The 22,859-nt window shown below is 37.1% G+C and overlaps 2 protein-coding genes across 5 annotated transcripts in view; both read right to left on the minus strand.

Annotated features, from left to right (window-relative positions):
* Positions 1–4,047: 4,047 nt before the first annotated feature.
* On the minus strand, positions 4,048–12,207 carry VCPKMT (valosin containing protein lysine methyltransferase). Of its 2 annotated transcripts, XM_024567422.3 has the most exons (6): positions 11,437–12,207; positions 11,238–11,348; positions 10,997–11,069; positions 10,101–10,220; positions 8,986–9,090; positions 4,048–5,706 (listed from the first exon to the last, which is right to left on the minus strand). In XM_024567422.3, the coding sequence occupies exons 1-6, from the start codon at positions 11,850–11,852 to the stop codon at positions 5,692–5,694; spliced, it is 840 nt and encodes a 279-aa protein (XP_024423190.2). In that variant the 5' UTR covers positions 11,853–12,207; the 3' UTR covers positions 4,048–5,691. The 2 variants fall into 2 exon arrangements, with proteins under 2 accessions (XP_024423190.2, XP_045057272.2); XM_045201337.2 differs by lacking the exon at positions 8,986–9,090.
* A 122-nt stretch (positions 12,208–12,329) lies between these two features.
* The window catches only part of SOS2 (SOS Ras/Rho guanine nucleotide exchange factor 2), a 109,720-nt gene continuing 99,190 nt past the window's right edge, over positions 12,330–22,859 (minus strand). The window contains exons 20-23 of one of the 3 annotated variants that reach the window (XM_053927616.1): positions 21,156–21,417; positions 20,609–20,650; positions 15,382–15,491; positions 12,330–14,044 (exon numbers count right to left, since the gene is read on the minus strand). In XM_053927616.1, coding sequence (XP_053783591.1) covers positions 13,535–14,044; positions 15,382–15,491; positions 20,609–20,650; positions 21,156–21,417 — 924 coding nt within the window. In that variant the 3' untranslated portion in view covers positions 12,330–13,534. The remainder of the gene's footprint in view (positions 14,045–15,381; positions 15,492–20,608; positions 20,651–21,155; positions 21,418–22,859) is intronic. The other 2 variants (XM_053927617.1, XM_053927618.2) reach the window with 2 other exon arrangements.

A 22,859-nucleotide genomic window follows, 5' to 3' on the forward strand; every position in this document is an offset into this window, starting at 1 on the left:
CCATATTCATATTCTCATGAAGGTCTCTATGGCATGGAAATGGAGTATTCTACTTTTACAATGTTTATTACCAATGAATCAACAACTCTTTCAAATTCTGATGTTCCTTGCTAAAGAAAGACTGAAAGTCAAATAGCTGCACACAGCTTACCGGAGTGTGGTATAGCACAGACAGAGCTTTAGTTTGGATGTAAAAGCTACTAACAACTCCAGTGAGGAAGATACACTGGTATCTTCCACAAAGTTTCAAGTACCTTGGATGTAAAACCATGCATTATATAAAAGATACTTTCAAGGTGAATTTTCTGAACTTGAATTTAGCCTCTTAAATGTCTGCCTGTCTCTCTCATAGAAGATTGCAGAAAAGAGGCTTATAAATTGCAATTTATGTAGCTTTATGAATGACATTCAAAAATTCAAAAGGCATTATCAGAATGCAATGGACAAAAAAGATAAATGAAATAATTTTATAAGAAAAGAAATCCAGTTTCACTTATACTATTTTTATGGTCTAAATGTTTGTGTCCCCCCCCTGTCCCCCCAATTCATATTCGTCCAATGTGATGGTATTTGAAGGTGGGGCCTCTGGGAGGTGAAGCAATCAGGAGGCTGAAGCTCTCTTAAATGGAACTAGTGCCCTATAAAAGGAAGGAACCCCAGGGAGATCACTCATCCCTTCTGCTACATTGAGAGGTTACATTGAGAACAGCTGCTTATGAGGAAGTGGGCACCTTGCTCTTGGACTTCCCAGCTCCCAGAACTGTGAGAAATGAACTTCTGTTGCCTATAAGCCATCCCATCTATGGTAATTTGTTATAGCAGCCCACACAGACTAAGACAATCATGTTATATTCTGAAAGCAACTCATAACAGGTAGGTAGGTTCTTTAAAATCCAATTAAATTCACCTTTAGAATGCAAGTATGATTCCACTTCAGAATATTCTATTTTAACAACTTCCTTTCTATAAACTATTTAAAGATGAAGTCAAGCATTGCCATCTACAGGGAACCTTTAGAACAACAAGTCATAGTTCTATGACCCTCATTCTTTAAATGAATCCATCTGTAGTCTGAGTTTAATATTGTATCTGGGATCATGTAAGAAGAAAACTTTCAAGGAAAAGGGTAAGAAAAATTTAAAAGGTATGCTGTGTAAAATATCCCACTACCAATCATTTTGGATTATTAACACAGTACTTCCTAAAAGAATTAAAATAACTTCACTCCCAAGTTTACCAAACACATGATCTATGGGCCCTTGGTCATGAACTATAGCAGATTAAGAATCAGAGCTATGTAGCCTCAAAGATCTTTCATTATAACTGGCATATAGAGGAGACCCAAATCATTGGTGACTATACCTGTTGACGGTTATCTTTTCCCAGCTGTTGAATTCCCCTTTCCACTTGAGTAGTGTTACCAGGCAGGGGCCCGGCCCTAAGTGGGTCTGCCTAGGGCCGGCTGTAGTGTGTGGGTTCTCGACTTTATGTAGGAAAGATTTCACGACTCCAGGTGCTATGAGGGTACCTTTATTAAAACTGGGGACAGTGGAACAAGGAAGGGGTTAGGCTTAGAAGAAGCAACAGGAGAGCCTGGGCTGGGCTGCCTTAGCTCACTGGGAGTCAGAGAAAAGGGGACTTTGGGGACAGGTTCAGGGGATTAGCCTGGGACAAGCTGTTGCTGCCCATTTCTCCCCTGATTGCAAGTCTCATGGGGACCCTTTGAGTTTAGGAAATGGGTGCCTGTGGAGGAGGAAGTGAGGGAAGAGGAGGGGAAAGGTTAGGGTTCTGGCTGCTCCCCAGAAGGAGAGCGTCCAGTTGGCTGGGTCCTTTGTCTTAGGATAGGTGTGTGTGAGAGTGGGGGGCGGGGTGCTGTTGAAGAGGTTCTAGCAGAGTATTTGGCAGTTTTCCAAGTGTGTCCTTTTAGTGTTCTGGTCTTTATTGGCTGGTCAGTGCCAGGGCAGGAGGTCATTGCAGCTGGTCCTTGCATAACCCACCTAGTTTTGCTGCTTATCTGGGCCTGGAGCTGAAATACAACTGAGGCCTAGATGTTACCTCCAGGGAGGTGACCTTTTGTATCTGGCTGTAAATTGCTCAGCCAGACTGTTCAGCTGTTTCCCTATTCCACTTGCCAAGGAATTTTCCTAGCTTCTTACTATTGTCTCAGTAGTATCACCTTTACCATCTTGGCCAGATTCTCTGAATTTTCAAATAATCACAGTTTCTAAAGTTCAGTCCTGTTTATTTTAAAATCTATTTCATAGCTTCCACATTGGATTCAAAGGTCTTTACCTCCCTATGAGTACAGGCCCACTGTAATCAAGGATAGTTTTTCGTATTTCTCCTCCCTTTGCTCTGTTCTCTCTGGGAAGCAGATGCTAGATTTCCTCACTACAGTAGCTCTCAATTTAGGCTACACATTAAAACCATCTGGAGCCCTTTAACAAAATACCATGTCTCTGATATAATTGGACTGGGATGGAGCCTGAACATGGCTTTTGTTTGCTTTTAACTTTCCAGGTGACGCCATGCGTAGTCTAGTTTGAGAAGCACTGCCTTATTGTGGGGGATCCCTAATTGGCTCTGTATTCTGATAAGTGCCCCAGGGATTTCACTGTGTAGTGCAACCCCCCACTAGTGTGAAAAGCCAGAGGCTCATCCCTGAGCAGTTCTACCCTGCACTGGCTGTCCTTAGAGATTTGAGAGTTAGTTATATTCTGGCTGACTCCCAGCTAAGAGGCATTGCACCATACTCATCTGTTGCACCTGCCTTTTAACCTCTAGTTGCTGCAGTTCTCTAGCTCCCAATTCATGTATCAACTCTCAGGCTGGCAGGATCCATCTTCAATACCTCTATGCCTGGCAGTCCCATTACCTCTCCAACTCCATTCCTATGCTTTGGATAAAACAACAAATGTGCTGACATGCTGGGTAAACACAAATCCACCCAGGTGGGGAAAATGCTGGTCTGTCCTCCTTTTTTCAAGAATCTTGAATTATTCTCAGGCCTCCCTCCCATGGTTTCTAAGCACAGATGCACCTTGGTTAGCCCGAAGGACTAAACTAAATCCCCTTCTTCTACACTGCACTCCTGCAAAAGACCTCTCCCATCCCAGGCCTCCCGGGCCTTGTGGGAAATGGTTATCAGTGATAAGGCATGTTATGTGAACTGGGACCTCACAGTAAGCCCTGCAGGGCTCACTGGTCCTAACCATTAATAAGTAGTTCCCTGAATAAGTAGAATGTGGGGACCTGGTAACTTTTAATCTCCACTTTGGCCTTATTCCAGAATAGGAAAAAATCCAACTTGACTTGCTGTTACAAACTACTTAACTCTGCAGTCAATAACTTAGGTCAGTTCCCCAGAAAGCGGTGAATGTATGCAAGTAACTCATTAAGGAGATGTTAAGTCAAGTAAGGGACTGGGAATAGGACAGGGAGGGAAGCACACACAAAGGTGTGATTCTGGTGAAGTTGAATGAAGGCTGACCTCAGACTGACTCCTCCAGGAAGTTTTGGGGTGTAAGGTGATCCTGTGCAAGGTAAGGGAGCTGATGTTTTACACAGGAATGTCAAGGGGCACTTTAGGCCAAAGACCCACAGGTAGACTATCTATCACAAGTACAGTGAAAAGGGGAGGAGGGTGAAAAAGGATCTGAGGAATCTGGGAGGCTATGACAGCGGGTCAATAACAAACTTAGTTTTACAAGTTCCGTAATATTATGGAACAAGCTAGAAAGCGGTCATTTGTCCTAAGACTTCACTAATAGTAGTTGGTGCTCTCTGTAACAAGTTATCACATATTTAGGTTATAATAACTGCTTAGTAAATTCATTAATAAAATGCTAAGGGCAGGATGAACGGAGTATTTGAAAAAGAACAGCAAAAGAAACTAAAGATTGAAGTAAGCCTGAAGGAAAGAACTATTCTCTTGACTTTGTTCCTTAATTTCTCTAAAGGTTGTTTTGCTCTTCTGGAAAGCAGTTATCTGCTTTAGATGTTCATTTCCTTCAAAGTGATTCGTGAAACATTCACAAAGTCACAGGATCTCAAAAAGAAAGTTTATTTTAACACATAAAATGTGCAACCTCTCTAGCACCAATGCCTGTAAGTACCATTATTTTATCGTTTACTATTACTCTTTGGAACTGGTGAGACAAGTTCTAGACAGATCAGTCTGTGAGCAAATGATTATCATGGTAACATAAAAAGACTACACAGAATCAAAATCATTTGCTAAATGTATACAGAAGTACATTTGTGGTTATTCAAAAATGTTTCCCTGTTTCATGTAAACAAGTTAAAACCAGTGATTTTTAGCCACTTTTTCTGGGAAGATATATTGGGTTGGCCAAAAAGTCTGTTATGTTTTTTACCATAGACAGCTCTAGTAGTGCTTAGGTGTCACTTCTTTGAAACAATTTTGTTAAGATTGTACTGTGACAGCTATCATTATTAGTGTGCATTTAAAAAAAATTAAAACTGGTGAATTTTTGTGCAGCCATTTTAATATTGAAGATGGAAGAAAATATAAAGCATTTTTGGCATATTATGCTTTCTTATTTCAAGAAAGGTAAAAATGCAACTGAAATGCAAAAAGAGATCTGTGCAGTATATGGAGATGCCATGACTGATTGAATATATCAAAAAAGTGCTGTGCCAAGTTTCTTGGTACTACTGACATTTTGGCCAAATAATTATTTGCTGTGGGGCTGTCTTATGCACTGGACCATGTTTAGCAGCATCCCTGGCCTCTATCCACTAGAAGCTAATAGCGGGAGATAGCCGACATACTCAAAATATCCAAATCAATAGTTATTGGTGGAAGTGAAAAATGTGTCTTTTATTTTACGGAAAAAACATAACGGACTTTTTGGCCACCCCAAAACATTAGAAAGATTCATGAGCCACGTAAGTGCAAGAGCCTGAAAATGGGCTTTTTATTCTTACTCATTCTCATATGAAAAAATTTTTAATGATAGCTTCCTGCCCCTCATAATCTCCTGATTTCATTTACAAACTCACTACAGTATAATTTATTATCTAACTCACGTAGACATGTATGGTAGAAGAAAAGATTAAAACTTTGGCCAATGTAAGTATACAAAACATTTTCAGTTTTTTTAATGAACAAGAACATTTAAGTATTAAAGCTATCAAAAAATCAATGAGGAAGACACATATGATAAAAACCACTGCATAATTATGTTAAAAGGAAAAACTTTTAGATTTACCTATTTTGAAGACAAACTAAAATTTATTGGTTTGAATTTAAATTTAATTATATAGCAATAGATATTTCTCTTTAGAAATTAAATAAAATTTATCTCTAACTTCCTGAAAATAAACCAAGTCAACCATGCTGCTTCACTGTTTATCTTTGGCCAACTTTAGGCTGACTCCAATACCTATTTTTATTTGAGGAATGACTAATACACAATGTTTCTCTTAAGCAGAACTTGATGCTGAGCTAAAAGTAAACTAAGTTGGATTTCAGGCCAGTTAGCAGGTGGGCAGGTGGTCATTTTTCGTTTTGCTGCAGCCCATGATGGTTGTCGTCTAAATATCAGATCTTTAAGGACATGCTGGAAAAATCTGTGAACACAATCTTCCCATGCTATATTCACATGCTCCATTCACATCTTTAGCTTACCCAGGTTGTTAGAGGCTTGGGTAAGATGATTAAAGATTTCACGATGGAAATTTCTAAAAGAAAAAAAAAGGAAACTTTACAGACTGAATTCTTATTATTACAAATGAAGTATTTACTGGGTATTTAATACTAGTTAATATGCCTAGTAACGGCTAAATTCAAATGAACAGTCATGCATAATGTTGAGATGATTCTTTGCTGATATCTAAAACACAAGCAACCAAAGAAAAACATACATTTGACATGATCTTAAGCCCCAAATTAAACACCTCTGTGCTTAAGGACATACTACCAAAACAACGAAAAGAATTTACAGAATGGGAGAACGTATTTGGAAGTTATGCATCTGGTAAGGGTCTAGTATCCAGAATATATAAAAAAACTTTTCAACTATAATTTCTATAAATATATACAAATGGCCAGTTAAGTATGTGAAAAGAAACTCAACAAAATTAATCATGAAGGAAATGAAAACAAAACCATTATGAAATACCATTTCGTATCAAATAAGATGGCTATAATCAAAAAGATGGACAATGACAAGTACTGGTGAGGATACGGAGAACTGGAACTCTCACACACTGCTAGTAGAAATGTAAAATGTTACACTAGTTTTGGAATAGAGTTTGGTAATTCCCCAAAAAGTTAAACACAGAGGTTCCATATGACCTAGCAATACTATTCTAGGAATATACTCATTAGACATGAAAACATATGTCACACAAAAATGTTTACATGAATATTCATAGCAACATTACTCATTAGAACCCAAAAGTGAAAAATACTAAAAGGCTTATTAACTCATAAATGGATGGATAAGGTGTAGAATATCCATACCAAGAAATATAATTCAACTATAAAAAGGGAGTTCAGTGACAAAGTGTGCTACAGCATGGCCGAACCTTAAAAACACTGTGCTGAAAGCCAGACCCAGAAAGCCACACAGTGTACGATTTCATTTACAAGTGTCTCCCCGCAACCCCCGCCTCACCGTGAATTCCTGTGCAGCCTTTCACTAACTGAAATGGCATAAAGTGGAGAGTATCCCTGCTTTTACATGATGCCACTTTGCTTTTATGAAAGACCTACCTTAGTATCCATTTTCACTAACCAAAAGAAATCCAAAGAGAATTTTCTCTTTTACAGAAGCCATTACCATACTAAGGTAGGTCTCTTTCATAAAAGCAAAATGGCAGAATGTGAACTTTCGGAAAGCAAGGGATATCTGTATATGGAATGTTCAGATTAGGCAAATCCACAGAGACAGAATAAATTGGTAACCACAAAGTAGGGGCTGAGGCAGGAACAGGAAGTGACTGCTTACAGGTATGGGGTTTCTTTCTGGGACAATGAAAATGTCTAAAATTAGAAAAAGTGGTCATGGTGTGCAACTCTGGGAATATACTAAAAACCACTGAACTGTACACTTTCTAGAAGGGTGAATTTTATGGTACATGAATTATATCAATTTAAAAAAAGACCCTGGCTGATGTGGATTGAGTGCTGGCCTGAGAACCAAAAGGTCACCGAATCAATTCCCAGTCAGGGCACATGCCTGGGCAGCAAGCCAGGTCCCCAGTAGGGGTGCATGAGAGGCAACCATACAATGATGTTTCTCTCCTTTTCTTTCTCCCTCCCATCCCCTCTAAATAAAATCTTAAGAAAAAAAAAAAAAGATTCTTTGCCAAAATAAAGCCTTATATATTTAGAGAACAAAATCTTTATGCCTCAAAAAAAAATTCTACTTTTAAAACTATGCAACTTCAGCTAAAACTGGTTTGCTTAAGTCATAAGCCATTTTTTAATCTTTCTATCTCCAGCATCATGCCACACAAAAGCTGGTTGATCTGAATTACTAATCCCACCACTTCTTTTACCTTACAGTCCTAACATCTAATCTTGATTCCCCAAATTACAAGTTATCTGCTTTTGGATAAAACTTGCAATAATTAGAAAACTTCATCACAAATTCAATCAAAGATAACAGAAGAAAGTGTTTAACATCCTTAATTCATAAAATTAATCATGCCCCTACCTTATACCAACCAGCTACATATACAAAAGGTGCTTGGAGAAAAAAATGGATACAATTCTTCCTTTCTACAGACTCAAACTCGAGGTATCACAGAGGCAACTTGCATAAAATATAATGTTGTAACAAGTAAAGGAAGCAGTAATAGAGCATAAGATAAATTCTATTTAACTGAGTGCATTTTTCATTATTGGACAGATTTGCCTTGTTTTATTTTACTTTTAAAAATTTTTTATTAAAGTGTAGATGATATAAATATTATATCAGTTTCAGGTGTATAACATAGTGTTTCAACATATTAACTTCCCTTACCAAGAACTGAACCTGAGCTGCAGTAGTGAAAGTAGCCAATCTTAGCCACTGGACTACCAAGGAAGGGTTGTTATATTTTACTTTGACTATTAAAATTTTTTGAATGGTTGGAAAAGTTCACAAAGGTCAGAGCTGGCACTTAAAAATCTCAAAGAAATATTGGGTTGACCAAAAAGTCCGTGTAGTTTTTTCTGTAAAATAAAAGGCACATTTTTCATATTTATTTGGGTATTTTGAGTATGTTGGTTATCTCCTGCATGGTGTAACGTTGATTGTTCCCAATTAATGTATCGATTTGACCACTATCCACCTCAACTGGTCTACCCAACCATGGAGCATCATCCAGCGAGAAAACTATAGCATGAAACTTTGCAAACCACTTCTGACACTTTTGATCAGCCACACAGCACCTTCTCCATACACTGCACACATCTTTTTTTTTTTTTTGCGTTTCAGTTGTGTTTTTACCTTTCTTGAAATAATAAAGCATAATATGCCAACATATTGTTTATTTTATTCAATATTAAAGTGGTTGCACAAAAATTCACCAATTTTTGTAAGTTTTTTAAATGCATGCTGATATGACAGCTGTCACAATACAATCTAATAAAATTGTTTCAAATGAAGTTAAAAACAACTAAGTGCTACTAGAGCCATCTTATAGGAAAAAAACCTAATGAACTTTTTGGCCAACCCTATAGCATAAACTTATAAATAGCTAAGTTACTTGACTGAGGTAATGCCCAATTATAAAGCTATATAATTTATAGCTGGAAAGGACTTTTACAGAAGGAGCCTGCCTTATTTTAGAGGAAGAACCCAAGGCCAGATAAAAGTGACCTTAATATTGAGTTAATGCCTGAGTTCAGTGAATCATCATAGCTATTTCCCTACATCAAAATCAACACCTACATCACACATAAGCTCAGAGACAGCATCCAGCTAAAGAAACCTCCTTCAGAGGATAAAGAGCCAGGAATGTATTTACCGATTTTTTCTTTCTGATGTATAAAATATGAATATCTTCACTTCGATATTCTTCATCATGTTTTTCCAAAGGAATTTTTTCAAAGTCAAAGTCTAGTTGAAGGAGCTATAAATTTAAAAGAGATATACTTCAAATTCAGTATGAACTGTACCGTAGTGACAGAAGTCAGAATAGTGGTTATCTGTGGTACTGACTAGGAAGGGGGAACATGGGGAGCCTTTTGTGGTCATAAAAATGTTCCATATCCTTACATTGGGTAGTGGTTATTTGGGTATATACACATGAAAAATTGAGCTGAGCACTTGATACATGTATATTTTACATTTTTTAAACTCAATTGAAACTGTTTAACAATATAAAACTTTCAATGATAAAGTTTCAGAAGTTCATTAATATTCCTAACATTCAAGGAAAACATTAAAAAAAAACCCAATTTCAGCATGTATCTGAGGCAGAGTCACATATTTGCTTTCTCATTTAACTGAAGTCCTTTCAGTGGATAAAACTGCAGGGTTCTGTGTATGTACCCTCAAGAGTCGTCACTTGTTATATGATGGATTTGTGTCCATACAAAGGGGTTGGGTGACCACTGGGGGAAGATAGGTGAAAGATACATGGGACTCTATGTACTACTTTGGCAAACTCCTATAAGTTTTTATTTTAAAAAACAAAACAATATCAGACCCTGAAAACAGGTAAGATATCTTGGTTGAAGTTTTCACAAAAACGCAGAGGAAAACAGAAGTAAAAACATCACATTCCATTTTCTATGATATATTCTCCAAAAGTAATATATACATCATTAGTACGTTCTTTTCTAATAAAGAAACATTGCAAACTTTCTCAGAAAATACAAGGGAATCATTACCACTATTATTTTATATTGTTCTGTGTATACTAGATCAACTCATTAGAAAATAAAAAAAGATAAAGGCTCAGAAAAGATGAAAAAAGGGAAGGGCTTAGCAAAATGGTGGGCTTTGAAGAATCCTCCTTGGGTTCTTAAAAGCAGAATGTTTTCCCAACTCAAAATCACCTTACTATACTTGAACACAGCCACACAGAGCCTCCCTGAAGGGTAATCACTACAAAGATCGATCTAGTAGAGTACCCACCTCAAAATATTTTTTCTCGATTTCTGGATTTTTTCCCATTGTTCGCTGTTCATAACAACATATAATACAAGTCTCAGGTCCGCTGAGATCTTTTAGAGTTTTCAACAGCGGCTCCAAAGACTGTTCAAAAAACAGAATACAATTTTTGTTTGTGACTTTAAAAAATACATATTTTTATTGTAAAAATGTCTAGGGAAGGTAGAGGGTGTAATTATACCTCCCCTACAATTTATCCATCTTTGAATCAATCCACTAAAGAACATAAAGACTCTGTAACTAATGATTAGTAAACTCCTCTTAACCGTTGTATTGACTTCAGTTTCCAAAGAAAAGAGTCGTGTAACTTCATTTTCGAGTTCCCATGGGAAAACAAGTGGAAATAACTTCACTATTAAAAATTTAATTTTATTTAATCTAATTTAACTAGGAATTTAAATAATCAGCAATTTACCTACAAAAGCAAGTCTGATCTAACCTGAACGTAAGTTGACTCAATACTCATAATTTTAAAAAAACAAGTGATGTCTGCTATACAAACTGATAATTTTTAACTGAATGATTTTAAATTTTAAAATCATTCTGAATCTAATAAATGACTTTGTTACAACGCAATTCTCAATGTCATGCTTTATATGTTCACCAGCAACAGCTAGGTTAAAAAAAGTTTTTTTTTTTTTTAACAGATCCTAATAGCAAAAATCCTTTAAAAACTTTACAAAAGCCTCTAGTAAAACGCACTTGACACTTTTCTCAACATGATTCATAGACCTGTATGTTACGAATGTATATACGTAGTCCCTGGTGACATATCCTGCATTCAGGTATCTTAAAATGTGTGCTCTAGAATCCAGGTAATACGGTACATCTTCTAAAGAGACTTCTCATTGAATATTTACCTCTTCGTAGTATATGCAGTCGGCCATCAGTATGTAGTCTGGCGGAGAAGTAAAGTCTTCTATTTCTTCCCCCCTTAAAAATGTCAACCAAATATTTTAACTGTTGCTTTAATAATTTAAAATTTCTTATTTTAAAAACAAGACCCGGAAGATCCCCTTCCTATTAACCATGCTTTTAGCAAAACACAATTTAAAGCAAACTACAAATGGTTATTAAAACAAGCCAAAAGGCCATACAAACCATTTCAGTACCTTGGCTTGAACAGAACCAGTGACAAGATGCTTGTTCATGTTAATATTCAGCTTCAGCAAGTCTTGCAATTCCTCAAGATCGGTAACTACAACATCTGCCCTATAAAATAACGACGACTGAGGCGTAGGCAGAAGGGTGGGAAACCAGTAATGTTTCCTAAAGTAGCGCCCCTCCCGCCAGCTCTTACCCGAGGGTAGCGGCCATGAGCCCCACTGCCCCGGTGCCGGAGCCCAGCTCCAGCACCGACCGCCGGGTCAGCGCGTGGGCCCCATCGCCGGAAAACCCGGGCGTTTCCAGGTATTTAGAAAGAACAATGGCAGCGTCCCAAACTACACAACCCACGCCACCGGAGCCATACTGCTGCAGCCGCAGCACCGTGCCATCTGTCTTCTCCAAAATCCGCACGAAGTTCCGCATTGGGTCGTCGACGGAGGACTCCAGAGTAACCTCCATCGCTGCCCGGCAACAGGAGGCGGCGCACGCAGTGACGTCACACCCACGCGCATCACCCTGAAGCACGGCCTTGCGAAGAGCCCGGCGCCTCCTAGTGGCGCAGTTGACTCCCCAACTCCGGAGCAAGGCACAAAGCCCGGAAGGCAGCATTATCGGGCGTGGCCGAGGGCTGGCCACTGCTTCCTCCGTGCGCTGGACTGCCTCCCTCTACCCTAAATTACAAGTCTGGTTTAAATCATTTTCCCAGACAGAGAGAGTACAATAATATGCTCTTTAAAAACAAAGCCAAGCCAACCTCGATGTTTTTACCTGGTTGGAGATTGACTCACACGGCAGTTATGGGCCTCACATCCAGGCAGTTTCCAAGATTTTACCAAGGGCTTATCAAAAGTTGCCAGTATGCTCCTACTTTTTCACCTAAATTCATAAAAATGGCTGCTAGAGGCTTGCTCATTGCGTTTAGCAGTGAAGACAGTTATCCCTCTAAGCTTTACATCACTTAAATGCTTTGGGATTACATAATTGAAATTACAAAAATATTGGAAATAACATATGTACAAATATTTCCACAGAATTCAATAGTCTCCCCCGTTGTTCCTTATACTGAAAACACATCTTTTAAAAGCCTTTTAAAAATTAAGACTGGGGTGATTTATTGATCTTGTTAAGAACTCTGATACAAAGCACAGTAAAAGGCCACAGACCAGTAAATAAACAACGTGGCTTCTGGCTACCTTACAACTGCTGCTACGGCACTATCAGCAAAACACACTTTTTTTTTGTTATCACTTTGAACAAAGGAGTCCAAATGGCAAGTAAAGGTTTACTCACTTCTCTGATTAAAAAGTTTAATAAAGCTTTAAGTATTTGCTGGTTTAAATATTACCAATCTAAAAAAAATCTTTAAGAAAATTTTAGTTAACACAAGATTTATAGACAAAGTTACTAGGTTTTAAAGGCAAGGCAGTTGATTCCTATGCCATAGGAAACTTCTCCTTTGAATTTATTAATTAGTAAAGTTGCAGATGTATTATAGGCCTCGAGTCATTTAAATTTATATAGGTTATTAGCATTATCTTTAAATATACAATATAAACAAAACTGTACATACATAGCATATTGTTTGTTTTCCAAAACAATAGGTAACTCATTTGCTAAAGACATCATAGTCTGCAAAAACAAAAGGCACATCTGAATAAGATCCATGCCCTTTTCTCCTCTAAGACTGGGTTAAGTAGTCTTTTTGTTGACATTTTGACAAAATAATAAACACAGTGCATTCTGTTCTTTTCATTCTATTTTTCATTTTTGTCTTCAGCAGCAAATTATGGCATTTAAGACATGGCATTAAAGAGTTTAAGAACAGTGGGTGTTACAATTCTCCTAAATGTAAAAACTGGAAGATAGTCAAAGAGGTTTAAAAATCAGTGTAACACCACACACCCCTATATTTGTGTAAATTTATTGCCTTAAAAAGGCAGTTATTACTCAAATCCAAAAAATTCCACAAATGCACTATCCCTTTTCAGTGCAATCAATGTCACTTTAAACCATATTTTTAGCAGAGTCTACAGTGCAAATATAAATTCTTTATACTGGCCATTTGGCAGCACTGAGGATCCAAGACAAGGCAATGCTACTGATCACCTGAGGATAATGGCAAAGGACTTTTATATTTTTATTTTTCCAATTTTTAAAAGCTTATTTGATCAGTAGCATGTTTAAGAGCATTATTTGTAAAAAGTACTAAAATACTATGCCTTTTTTAAAATAAATTAAAAAAAGAACTTTACAAATATCATTCCAGTGTCAATGACTACATATGGCTAAGATCATTGAGGAGTTTCTGCATTTTCTAGCAAAGGCAGTCTATACAATGGGGTGTGTGAAAGCTCCCGTTTGTAAGTCTTTGGTGGCAGTTTTGGTAGGTGAGGGCTTGAATTCTGCCTTGGTGGAACAGGGGGAGCTTGGGGATGAACAACATTACTGTGACTAGAACTGAGCACAGAGCATCGACGTGGTACCCTCGGAGAGGGTGTGCTAGGAGGAGTGTTTGGCGAATTTGGACAAGTGCTAATGTCTCTGAACCAGTCTGGATCTCTGTGAAGATGTCCCAGTGGAGGCGGCTGAAGATTAAATGGACAGTTTATAAAGTGTTCCGGAGGCCGAAGGGGAACCGGTGGAGGGCTATCAGGAAGAGGATCTCTTGGTGGCGGTGGAGGTGGACTATGCAGTGGCCCATCAAATGCACCAGTAGGAGCAGGAACTCTGGGTTTTACCTTTGGAGGAGGAGGTTGTCTTGGTGGAATAGCAGGGGGGTCATCATCAGATTTCATATTTCCCTTTAAAAAAAGCAATTAAATTATACTTCTGTTCTACTGAAAAATCTGTAACAGAAAGTTTTTAAAAGAATGAAAAATTCCTATGTGTCAAATTAAATCCAGAGATTCAAAATAGGTTAATTTGATTTTGTGATCAGATTTATGAATAAATTACTCCCAGTTTAATGCAAGGCCCAGTTTTATATATGAGATGTTTTAATTGAAATCTTAGAACATAATGCCTTAGGTTATCTTGCTTTGTATATACATTTCATAAATTTATGTACTTTAATTATAATAATAGGCAAATGAATGAAAAGAATATGTGGTATTGTAGCCATGGAAGAACAGGATGTTGAGAGGACTTAATATCCAGCTACTAGTTTCTGGCCATCCTCTTCTACTTTTCCCAGTGAGGCTTAGAGTCACGTTTTGAAAAGTGTGATCCAGGGTCCAGCAGTATGAGCAACAGTGGGGAACTTGTTAGAAATGCAAATTATTGGGCCCTGTCCCTGACCTACTAAATCAGAAACTCTGGCAATCTGGTTTTAACAAGGCTTCCAGGTGATTGCGAAACACTCTAAAGTTTGAAGAATGCTTTGAATAATAAAGTTATATCTATCTCTACAGGAAGGAAAATGTACTTCTGAGTATCTGTGAATCTGCTCAGCCATTTTTAAAGAAAAAGTATTACGAGGATTTAAAAAATAAAAAGTCCTGGCTTGGTGTAGCTCAGTGGATTGAGTACCAGCCTGCAAATCAAAGGGTCACCAATTCAATTCCCAGTCTAGGGCACATGCCTGAGTTATGGGACAGGTCCCCAGCATGGGGCGTACAAGAGGAAACCACACATTGGTGTTTCTCTCCCTCTCTTTTTCCTTCCCCTCCCCTCTAAATAAATAAATAAATAAATACATAAATAAATAAATAAAATCTTTAAAAAGAAAAAGAATTAGGATTAAATGATTACTTCTTTTTCAAATAGCCCTGGATAGTGCAGCTCAGTAGATTGAATGCTGGCCTGTGAACCAAAAGGTCACTGGTTTGATTCCCAGTCAGGACACATGCCTGGGTTGTGGGCCAGGTCCCCAGTTGGGGGCATGTGAGAGGCAACCAATGGACACTGTTTCTCTTGCACACTGAAGTTTCTCTCCCTCTCTTTCTCCCTCCCTTCTCCTCTCTCTAAAAATAAATAAATAATATATTTTTTAAAAAGTATTTTTCAAATAAAACCACCTAAATATTTAAAAACCATAAAGGGTCACCAGATTCTGAGACTCTTTATAAGAATGAACAGTTTTAAAGATTTACAACTTTGAAAGAGATGAGTAAGGCAAACCCTAAGTCCGATTGACTACCTTGGAATTTGAAGCATCATGATCAAACTTTTTTCGAGGAGGAAGTGGAGGAGGAATCAGTGGCTCTTCACTTAGTTTATGTAAACTACCACACGAACTGAAGAAAGATTCTGCGAGTTAAAAAGATCAGTTTAACCATAATTCACAGTGCAACCATTACACAAATTTAATTTCAATTTGCAATTACCTCTGCTATGGCATCTGCCAGACTGTATTATTGCTGACTATTGGTTTATCTAACCTCTCCATTAACCTGTAAGCTTTTTTGAGGGCAGTGTGCATTTATTTTTGTATCCCTAGCACTTAGCATAATGATACTGCCTGGTACATAGCAGGTACTAAGCTAACTAACAGCATTCTACTTAGTTAAGATTAATGAGGACATTCTGCTCCCTGAAAGCCTTTTTAAAATCTGAAACAGACAAAACAAACATATTTGTATTTGCAGTAACTTCTAGAGAAAGATGATTCATAAAGAGACCATGCATTTTTGAAGCAGCTAGTATTGAATACATTTCTACACCAGTAATAAAACCTCTACACAGCAGACCATAAATTATGTGCTGTTGCACATAACTCTTTGAAAATCTCTTATTGATAATTGACATGTAATATAACCGCATTAATGGAAATTTAACACCAAACATGCCAACCAGACAGAGAATAAGAACTATTTTCATTTATTTTTTCATATGATTAAACATACCTATAGTTATGGGCTAATTCCCTATTTGACATCTCTTTTCACACACAATTATGAAGTCAGTGACCATGTCTTATTTATTATTATACTGAGATTGGGTTTATAGGAGCTAGTTGAGAAGAAGTTGATGAGTTTAATTTAAACACATTGTATGTGAACTGCTATGGGACATCCAAGTAAAGATGTTAAATTTATTACTCTATGTCAAAAATTGCTGTCCTAATCATGTGGCTGCAGTCACCCCAGGAAATCTTGTTGGCTCAGGGTGCCAAGAGTAGAAACAAAAAACATGCCATTAGGGTCTGTTGTGAAAGCTGACCTATTCCTTAACTCCAGAGATGGGGTTAGATCAAATCAATCAGAGTAATCCCATTCCTTCAGCCAGAGTGTTAGCTGTAGGCACATGACCTAATTCAGACTAGTGAAATCTGAAAGATTTTCTAGGGGCTAATGAAAAGGAAGTTCCTTGCTCTTTTGGAAAACATTCAGTCTGTCTCTATACCTCCCTTTCCTTCTTGAGTGAATGAAGGAAAGTAGCCTTTATTGCTCCTGCCACAACTCTTATGACTGAGGGAATCTGGACAAATGAAGAGTAAAAAGAAACCTGGTCTTGGGTCTTCTCTTCCTTACAGAAACATAAACACGCAAGGAAGCAGGAAGTATCTGAAAGATGGTGGGCCAGCTGTGAAAGTTTTTGAATCTGGGTCTGACCCTATAGTTAGAACACTTAGTAACTGTGTTACACTTCTCCATAGTGGGCACCCAGTAACCCTTGCTGAAGTATGAACAGAATTTTATTTTCTATCAGGAGTATTTCCCTACAAGATTACAGATTTTGCAAGCATTTAAAATAGTATTTCACACTAGGGAATGTAGAATAATTTACTAAATAATTTCTGTAATGTTTAGTTAGCCATGTAAGTTACTTCCAGTTTTTTGCCACTCATCCATGTATCCATTCAACAGATATTTACAAGGCACCTTCTATACTGTCAGGCACTATTCTAAGCACTAGCAATATGATAGTTTACAACAACAGACAAAAATTCATGTGCTTATGGAGCTTATACTCTAGGTTGGGAATGGGGAATAGACATAGTAATTAAGTAAAAGTGTAATGACTATAAATTAGAAGAAATATTAGGTAGGGAAGGGGGATAAGAATAGGTAAAAGGGAAGCAATTTTAAATAGGGTGATTAGGGAAGGCCCAACTCAGGTAACACTGAGCCAAAGCCTGAAGGAGGCAAGGGAGAATGCCATGAGGCAATATGGGTGAAGAGAACATGAGCAGAGGGAATGGCAAGAGCAAATGTCCTGATGTGGGAATATGTCTATTGTGTTCAGGAGGCAGAGTAGCTGGAGCAGAGTAAGTGATGGGGGAGGGTGGTAGGTGATGAACTCTGACATATCAAAGGAAGCCGAATTGCCTTATGAGTCCTTTGGGGGGATTTTGGCTTTTATTCTGAGCTGGAAAGCCACTGGAGGGCTTCAAGCATAAGTGAGACAAGTGTAACTAACATTCTCAAAGGACTTCACTGCTGTATTTAAAACAGACTGAAGTGTGGAGAGTGGGAAGGCAAGAGATCATGGTGGCGCAGACTAGGGTGGCAACAGTAGAGATGGCGAGAAGTGGTTAGATTCTAAATATATTGAGGGTAAAGAAGATTTGTGGATGGATCACATTTAGGGTATGAAAAAAAGAGAGATGTAAAAACTCGAATATTTTTGGCCTAAAGTGATTACACAAATGCATTTAGAACTGAGATGATGATGCAGCTGGAAGAACAACTTTGGAAGGGATGTAAACAAGCTCAATTTGGAAGGAGTTAACTTTGAGATTTCTATTAGGTATCCAAATAGAGATGCGTCAAATAGCTCACTGAATATCTGAGTCTAAAAGGTCGAGAGAGAGGTTCTAGGTAGAGAAAAAATAATTGAGGAATTATCATCATATAAATGATACAAAACTGAATGAGACAATCAAGTGATGAAAAGAGGTCCAGGGACTGAGTCTTAGGGCTTTCCAATGTTAATAGGTTAGGAAAATGAAGAGAAACCAGTAAGAGAGACTAAGGAGCTAATAGTAAAGTAGAAAAACCAAGAGAATGGATGAACATTGTGATTTCATGTATGTTACTTCTTTTCCAAAAAGATAATATTTTGTATAAACAAAGGCCGAGACTTTGTCTTTCTTGTTTCCCACTGAATCCCTAGTACTTAGCAGTGACTAGTACAAAGTACTCAATTTTTTGTTGAGTAAGACCAAAGGCTGAACATTTTTATGGTTTGATATGCTGTTTTCAGATTTCTGTCCAAAAGGGTCACATTAATATACAAATTTATAAGGTTTAAGTAATGTATGAAAGAATCTTTTAACAGAGTCTTACTCAATACTTTGATGTGAACAATTTATTCATGCCCATTGTTAATTCACTCTTGCTGTTTTCTTACATGTGAGAACTTTTCATACTTACTATAAATATTTTATTTATTTCATGATTTATTTTAGGGTAGTCAGAATTTTAGGCAGTTATTCTCAATTTTTTCTATTAAATTTCAAAACAATTTTCTCTGTCATTTGGGAAATATGCTTTACTACCATCTAAAATAATATACTCCTGGCTCCAAAATACTACCATCCAAAATACTCCTGGTTCTAAAATGGCACAGTGTTATGGATTGAATTTTGTCCCCCCCAAAACTGTATGTTAAACCCTAACTCCCAGTACTTATAAATGTGACCTAATTTGAAAATATAGTCTTATTAAAAACATATATAATCAAGTTAGTATGAAAGCAGGCCCTAATGTATTATGACTGGTGTCTTTTATTAGGAGAAAAGAGACAAGGAGACACACAGGGAGAAGATGGCCATGTGACAACAGAGGCAGAGACTGAAGCAATGCATCTACAAACCAATGGATGTCAAGGATTGCCAGCAAATGCCAGAAGGTAGAAAAGGCCAGGAAAAATTCTCCCCTACAGGTTTCAGAAGAGCATGGCCTTGCCAACACCTTGATCTTTGGACTTCCAGCCTCTAGAACTGTGCTCTTTTAAGCCACTTGGATTGTGGTACTTTATTACAGCAGCAAGAGAAACTAATATGCACAATAAAAACATTTCTACCACAAAGCCAGGAAATTAATAAAATACACAAACTTCAATGAATCCAGGAAACATCAAAGCACGAAGGTAATAGACTACAATGTATACAAAAGGGACAAATGGAGTAAGATGAAACCCACATGTCTACAGTCAGTGATAGCTACAATCAGCAGCAAATTTGCCCCCACAGAACCAAAAGAGGGATCAGAAGTTGAAGGCACTTGGTACAATGGAAAGCATGGGCATGAAAACAGAAAATCTGATTAAATCTACATAAGGTACAATTAGAACCCCAATCCCCCATTCTCCACCTTGTGAGGCTAAGCATCTACTTAATTTCCACCACTGTAGGAGACTAGGAGTTTTCTTCTCTGGAGAATCTAAACTTCAGATGTGGGGACAGTAGTCTACGATAGGGAACTGCTGTTAATTTCAAGTGTTTTAGCATTATTTGCTTTTTAAAAAATTAAAATAAAGTTTGAAATGAAACATTTAAAAGAATAAACTTACTTTTCTCATAAGACAGGTACCCTCTTGCTACTATCTAAATCATAAACATTACTATGATAGAAGCAGAAGTCCTCCAGATTGGGAGAATTATCCCCAAAGCTGCTATGTCCTTCCTGAGTTATATTGTTTTAAACAAATGACTATAGAAGGAAGGATGACAACATGTGTCATAAATTATGAAATAATTAAGAACAGCAGAGCCCTGGAGAGGTGGCTCAGTTGGTTGGAACACTGTCTGTACACCAAAAGGTTGTAGGTTCGATTCCTGGTCACAGCACAAGCCCAGGTTGCAGGTTCAATCCCCAGTCAGGACATACATAGCATACACCTGATCAATGTTTCTCACATCAATTTCTCCCTCCTTTTCCTCTCTCTCTAAAATCAATAAAAATATCCTCAGGTGAGGATTAAAAAAAATAAAGAGTGGCAGAATAGTGTTTTATTTAAAATACTGCTATGAAAGATCATGTGAAAAAATAAGTAATCAAGGGCTAGCTTGGGAACCTAATTAACATTTAGTATATTATACTTATAGGAAAATGAGTTGGGAGGGGTAGGGAAAAGAAGAGGTAACTGATATAAAATCACTCCCCATTCTGGGCCAAGTAATGTGGTAGATGCTCTACATAGTTACCTCATTTGATCGCTAACAAGCTTACAGATGCTAAATATTTGTTCAGTGGTCACACAGCCCCTAGAACATAGACAGGTTATAAAACGATGAAAACAAACTACAGTAAAGTTTAAATAGTACACAGTTGTAAGCAAATAATTCAATTTATTATAAGAATTTCACTCACATATTAAATTTTTAAATGTTGCTAAACCTAAAATACTCATATACAAATTTAATCAACTTCATTATCTTTATAGTCATTTCATTAGAATCAACTCAAATTCTTACTTACTTGAATGTGGCAACAGAACTGGAGCAAAGATGCTATTGCTGCCTATTGGAATGAGAAAAATTAATTTGAAAAGGAAGATATGTATGGTTTTTATTTTTAAAATATACCTGCATAAATAACACAGAGTACAGAACTTCATCATCATCTTTTGCCATGTTTGTTTTTAAAGAAATGAACCCAGTACTCTTTGTAGCTGGAATGTTTCTCCTTTATTAGCATTAGTTTCCTCTCTATCAGTCTTTTTCAATTTCCTTCACAGAACTTATCTGCTTGTTTTCTTATTGTCTATTGCTCTTGTTAGAGTAGTAGTGGTGCCCAAAAGGTACTAAATAAATCTTTGTTGAATGAATACATAAGAAAATAATATGCATAGACAATGCACAAATGACGTTTTATTTCCTTGTGTTAATCACAATTTTCACATTTCACTGTCGCTTTCCACGCTAACAGTTTAAAAAGAGTTCTACAGTTTCCTAATTAAAATGATGAGAATTATCTTAAACACAAGATTCCTTTCTTTACCAAATGGTTTACATCAAATACATACCACAAGAACTGTTGAGATCCACATCTAAAAACACGCTAAGGTCTGAAGAAGCAGATACTGGTGGAGTAGATGGTGTATTTGGAGAGGTTGGTGCCGACACTGTTGATTCAAGCTCAGTTTCAGCAATCCGACTAAAGCTTATTTTACATGGTTCTCTTTCTAATGGTGTTGGATGACCTCTTAAAGTGCCTGAGGTAGAGCCATGTCGGCCTGTATTAGGCCTTATTCCAGGAGATTTTAAGGAGAAAGTTGATTTCCTGGGCTAGGAAAAGCAAACATAATTATCATTATTAATTTGGATGTAGTTTATTTTTATGACTTAGTGCTACTTTAGTAATTCTTAGGATATAGTTACAAGAGTACAATGAAATCTCAATTTGCAAAAACAGCCAGTAATATTCTAGTAGCATACTTTGGATATATGACACATAGACATGGACAACAGCATGGTGATAACCAGGGGGAATGGGGATTGAGGGCAGGTGAGGTGGAAGTGGGCAAATGAGGGATAAATGGGCATGGTAAGAGACTACTTTGGGCGATGAGCACATGATGTAGTATATAGTATGTAAACCTGAATGGTTTTATTAATCAATGTCAACCCAATAAAGTCAATTAAAAAAGAAAACTTCAGTATTTGATTGGCTTAATTTTAAGATGGACTTGAATATAAGTGAACTGCCTTTTATACTACATAAATAAAATTCTTAAAAATCTGTGTGAATAACTTTTTGTTCTCTAAATACTCAAACCTAAACTTCTTCAAATCACTGATATCAATTTTACAAATATTTACAATGGACTTAATGTATGCAACACATTATAATAAGTGCTTCAGAAAAAAAAGAGACCTTGCTTTTTTTTTCCTAATAGTAAATGACGAACCTACATAACAGCACTTGATATTTATTTTTTATTATTTATTTTTAGATAGAGGGGAAGAGGGATGAGAAAGAAAGGGAGAGAAACAACAGTTCTTGCGACAAACATCAATCAGATACCACCACTTAAAGTGTTTAGAGAAACTGCTATTGTTGTCCCCCACCTCAACATCCACTCCCTTTTTGAAATTCTCATAGTGGTAATCTAATGAAAAGCCATGAAACTCAGATTCAAATAACTTAAGTTAAAATCTCAACTATGTCAATATCTTAGCTATGCAGCCTTGAACAAGTTCTTTAATTCCTTTGAGCCCCAGTTTTTATATTTGTAAAATTAGAGTAAGATGTATATCATACAAGTGTTGTGGAAATGAGATAATATGAAACTATAAGCATACTGCTTGGCCCAAAACTGGTGTGTTTTATTTCCTTTCACATTTGGCTTCACTTTTAACTAATAAGAATTAGTCTTCCACTATTTCTGCTGTCACTGCAAATCCCAGGAGTAACTAGGAATTGCGGCAAAAAGGATTTTAGCAATACAGGTGGGTTCTAGTGACAACCAAAGACCATGGTGCTCTAGTGGAAGGAGTCATGGTCAAGCCAGAAGAACCATGACACAACTGCTTACTCCTTCTCAGGTCTTTTTGTTTCCTGTTCCATCCAGCTACCTGTCATTTAGGTTCTCACTTTCTCACAGTTACATCAGGAAGGATAAAAACTGAACAGGTAAATAAGTGATACTAAGATAAAAGATAAACCAGATTTTATCAAAAGACTAACGTTTCCCCCACAGTATATGTAAATTTAGAAATAGTATAGT

The sequence above is a fragment of the Desmodus rotundus genome, chromosome 7, assembly GCF_022682495.2.
Source record: "Desmodus rotundus isolate HL8 chromosome 7, HLdesRot8A.1, whole genome shotgun sequence".
In the NCBI taxonomy this organism is placed as follows: domain Eukaryota; kingdom Metazoa; phylum Chordata; class Mammalia; order Chiroptera; family Phyllostomidae; genus Desmodus; species Desmodus rotundus.

Excerpts from the sequence above, each read along its gene's own strand:
- VCPKMT (XM_024567422.3), bottom strand. The coding sequence starts at position 11,852 with ATGCTGCCTTCCGGGCTTTGTGCCTTGCTCCGGAGTTGGGGAGTCAAC. Across the intron at positions 11,349-11,436 it reads CTCATGGCCGCTACCCTCGG|GGCAGATGTTGTAGTTACCG; the intron begins GTAAGAGCTGGC and ends GTTATTTTATAG. Across the intron at positions 9,091-10,100 it reads TCGAGAAAAAATATTTTGAG|CTCCTTCAACTAGACTTTGA; the intron begins GTGGGTACTCTA and ends TTAAATTTATAG.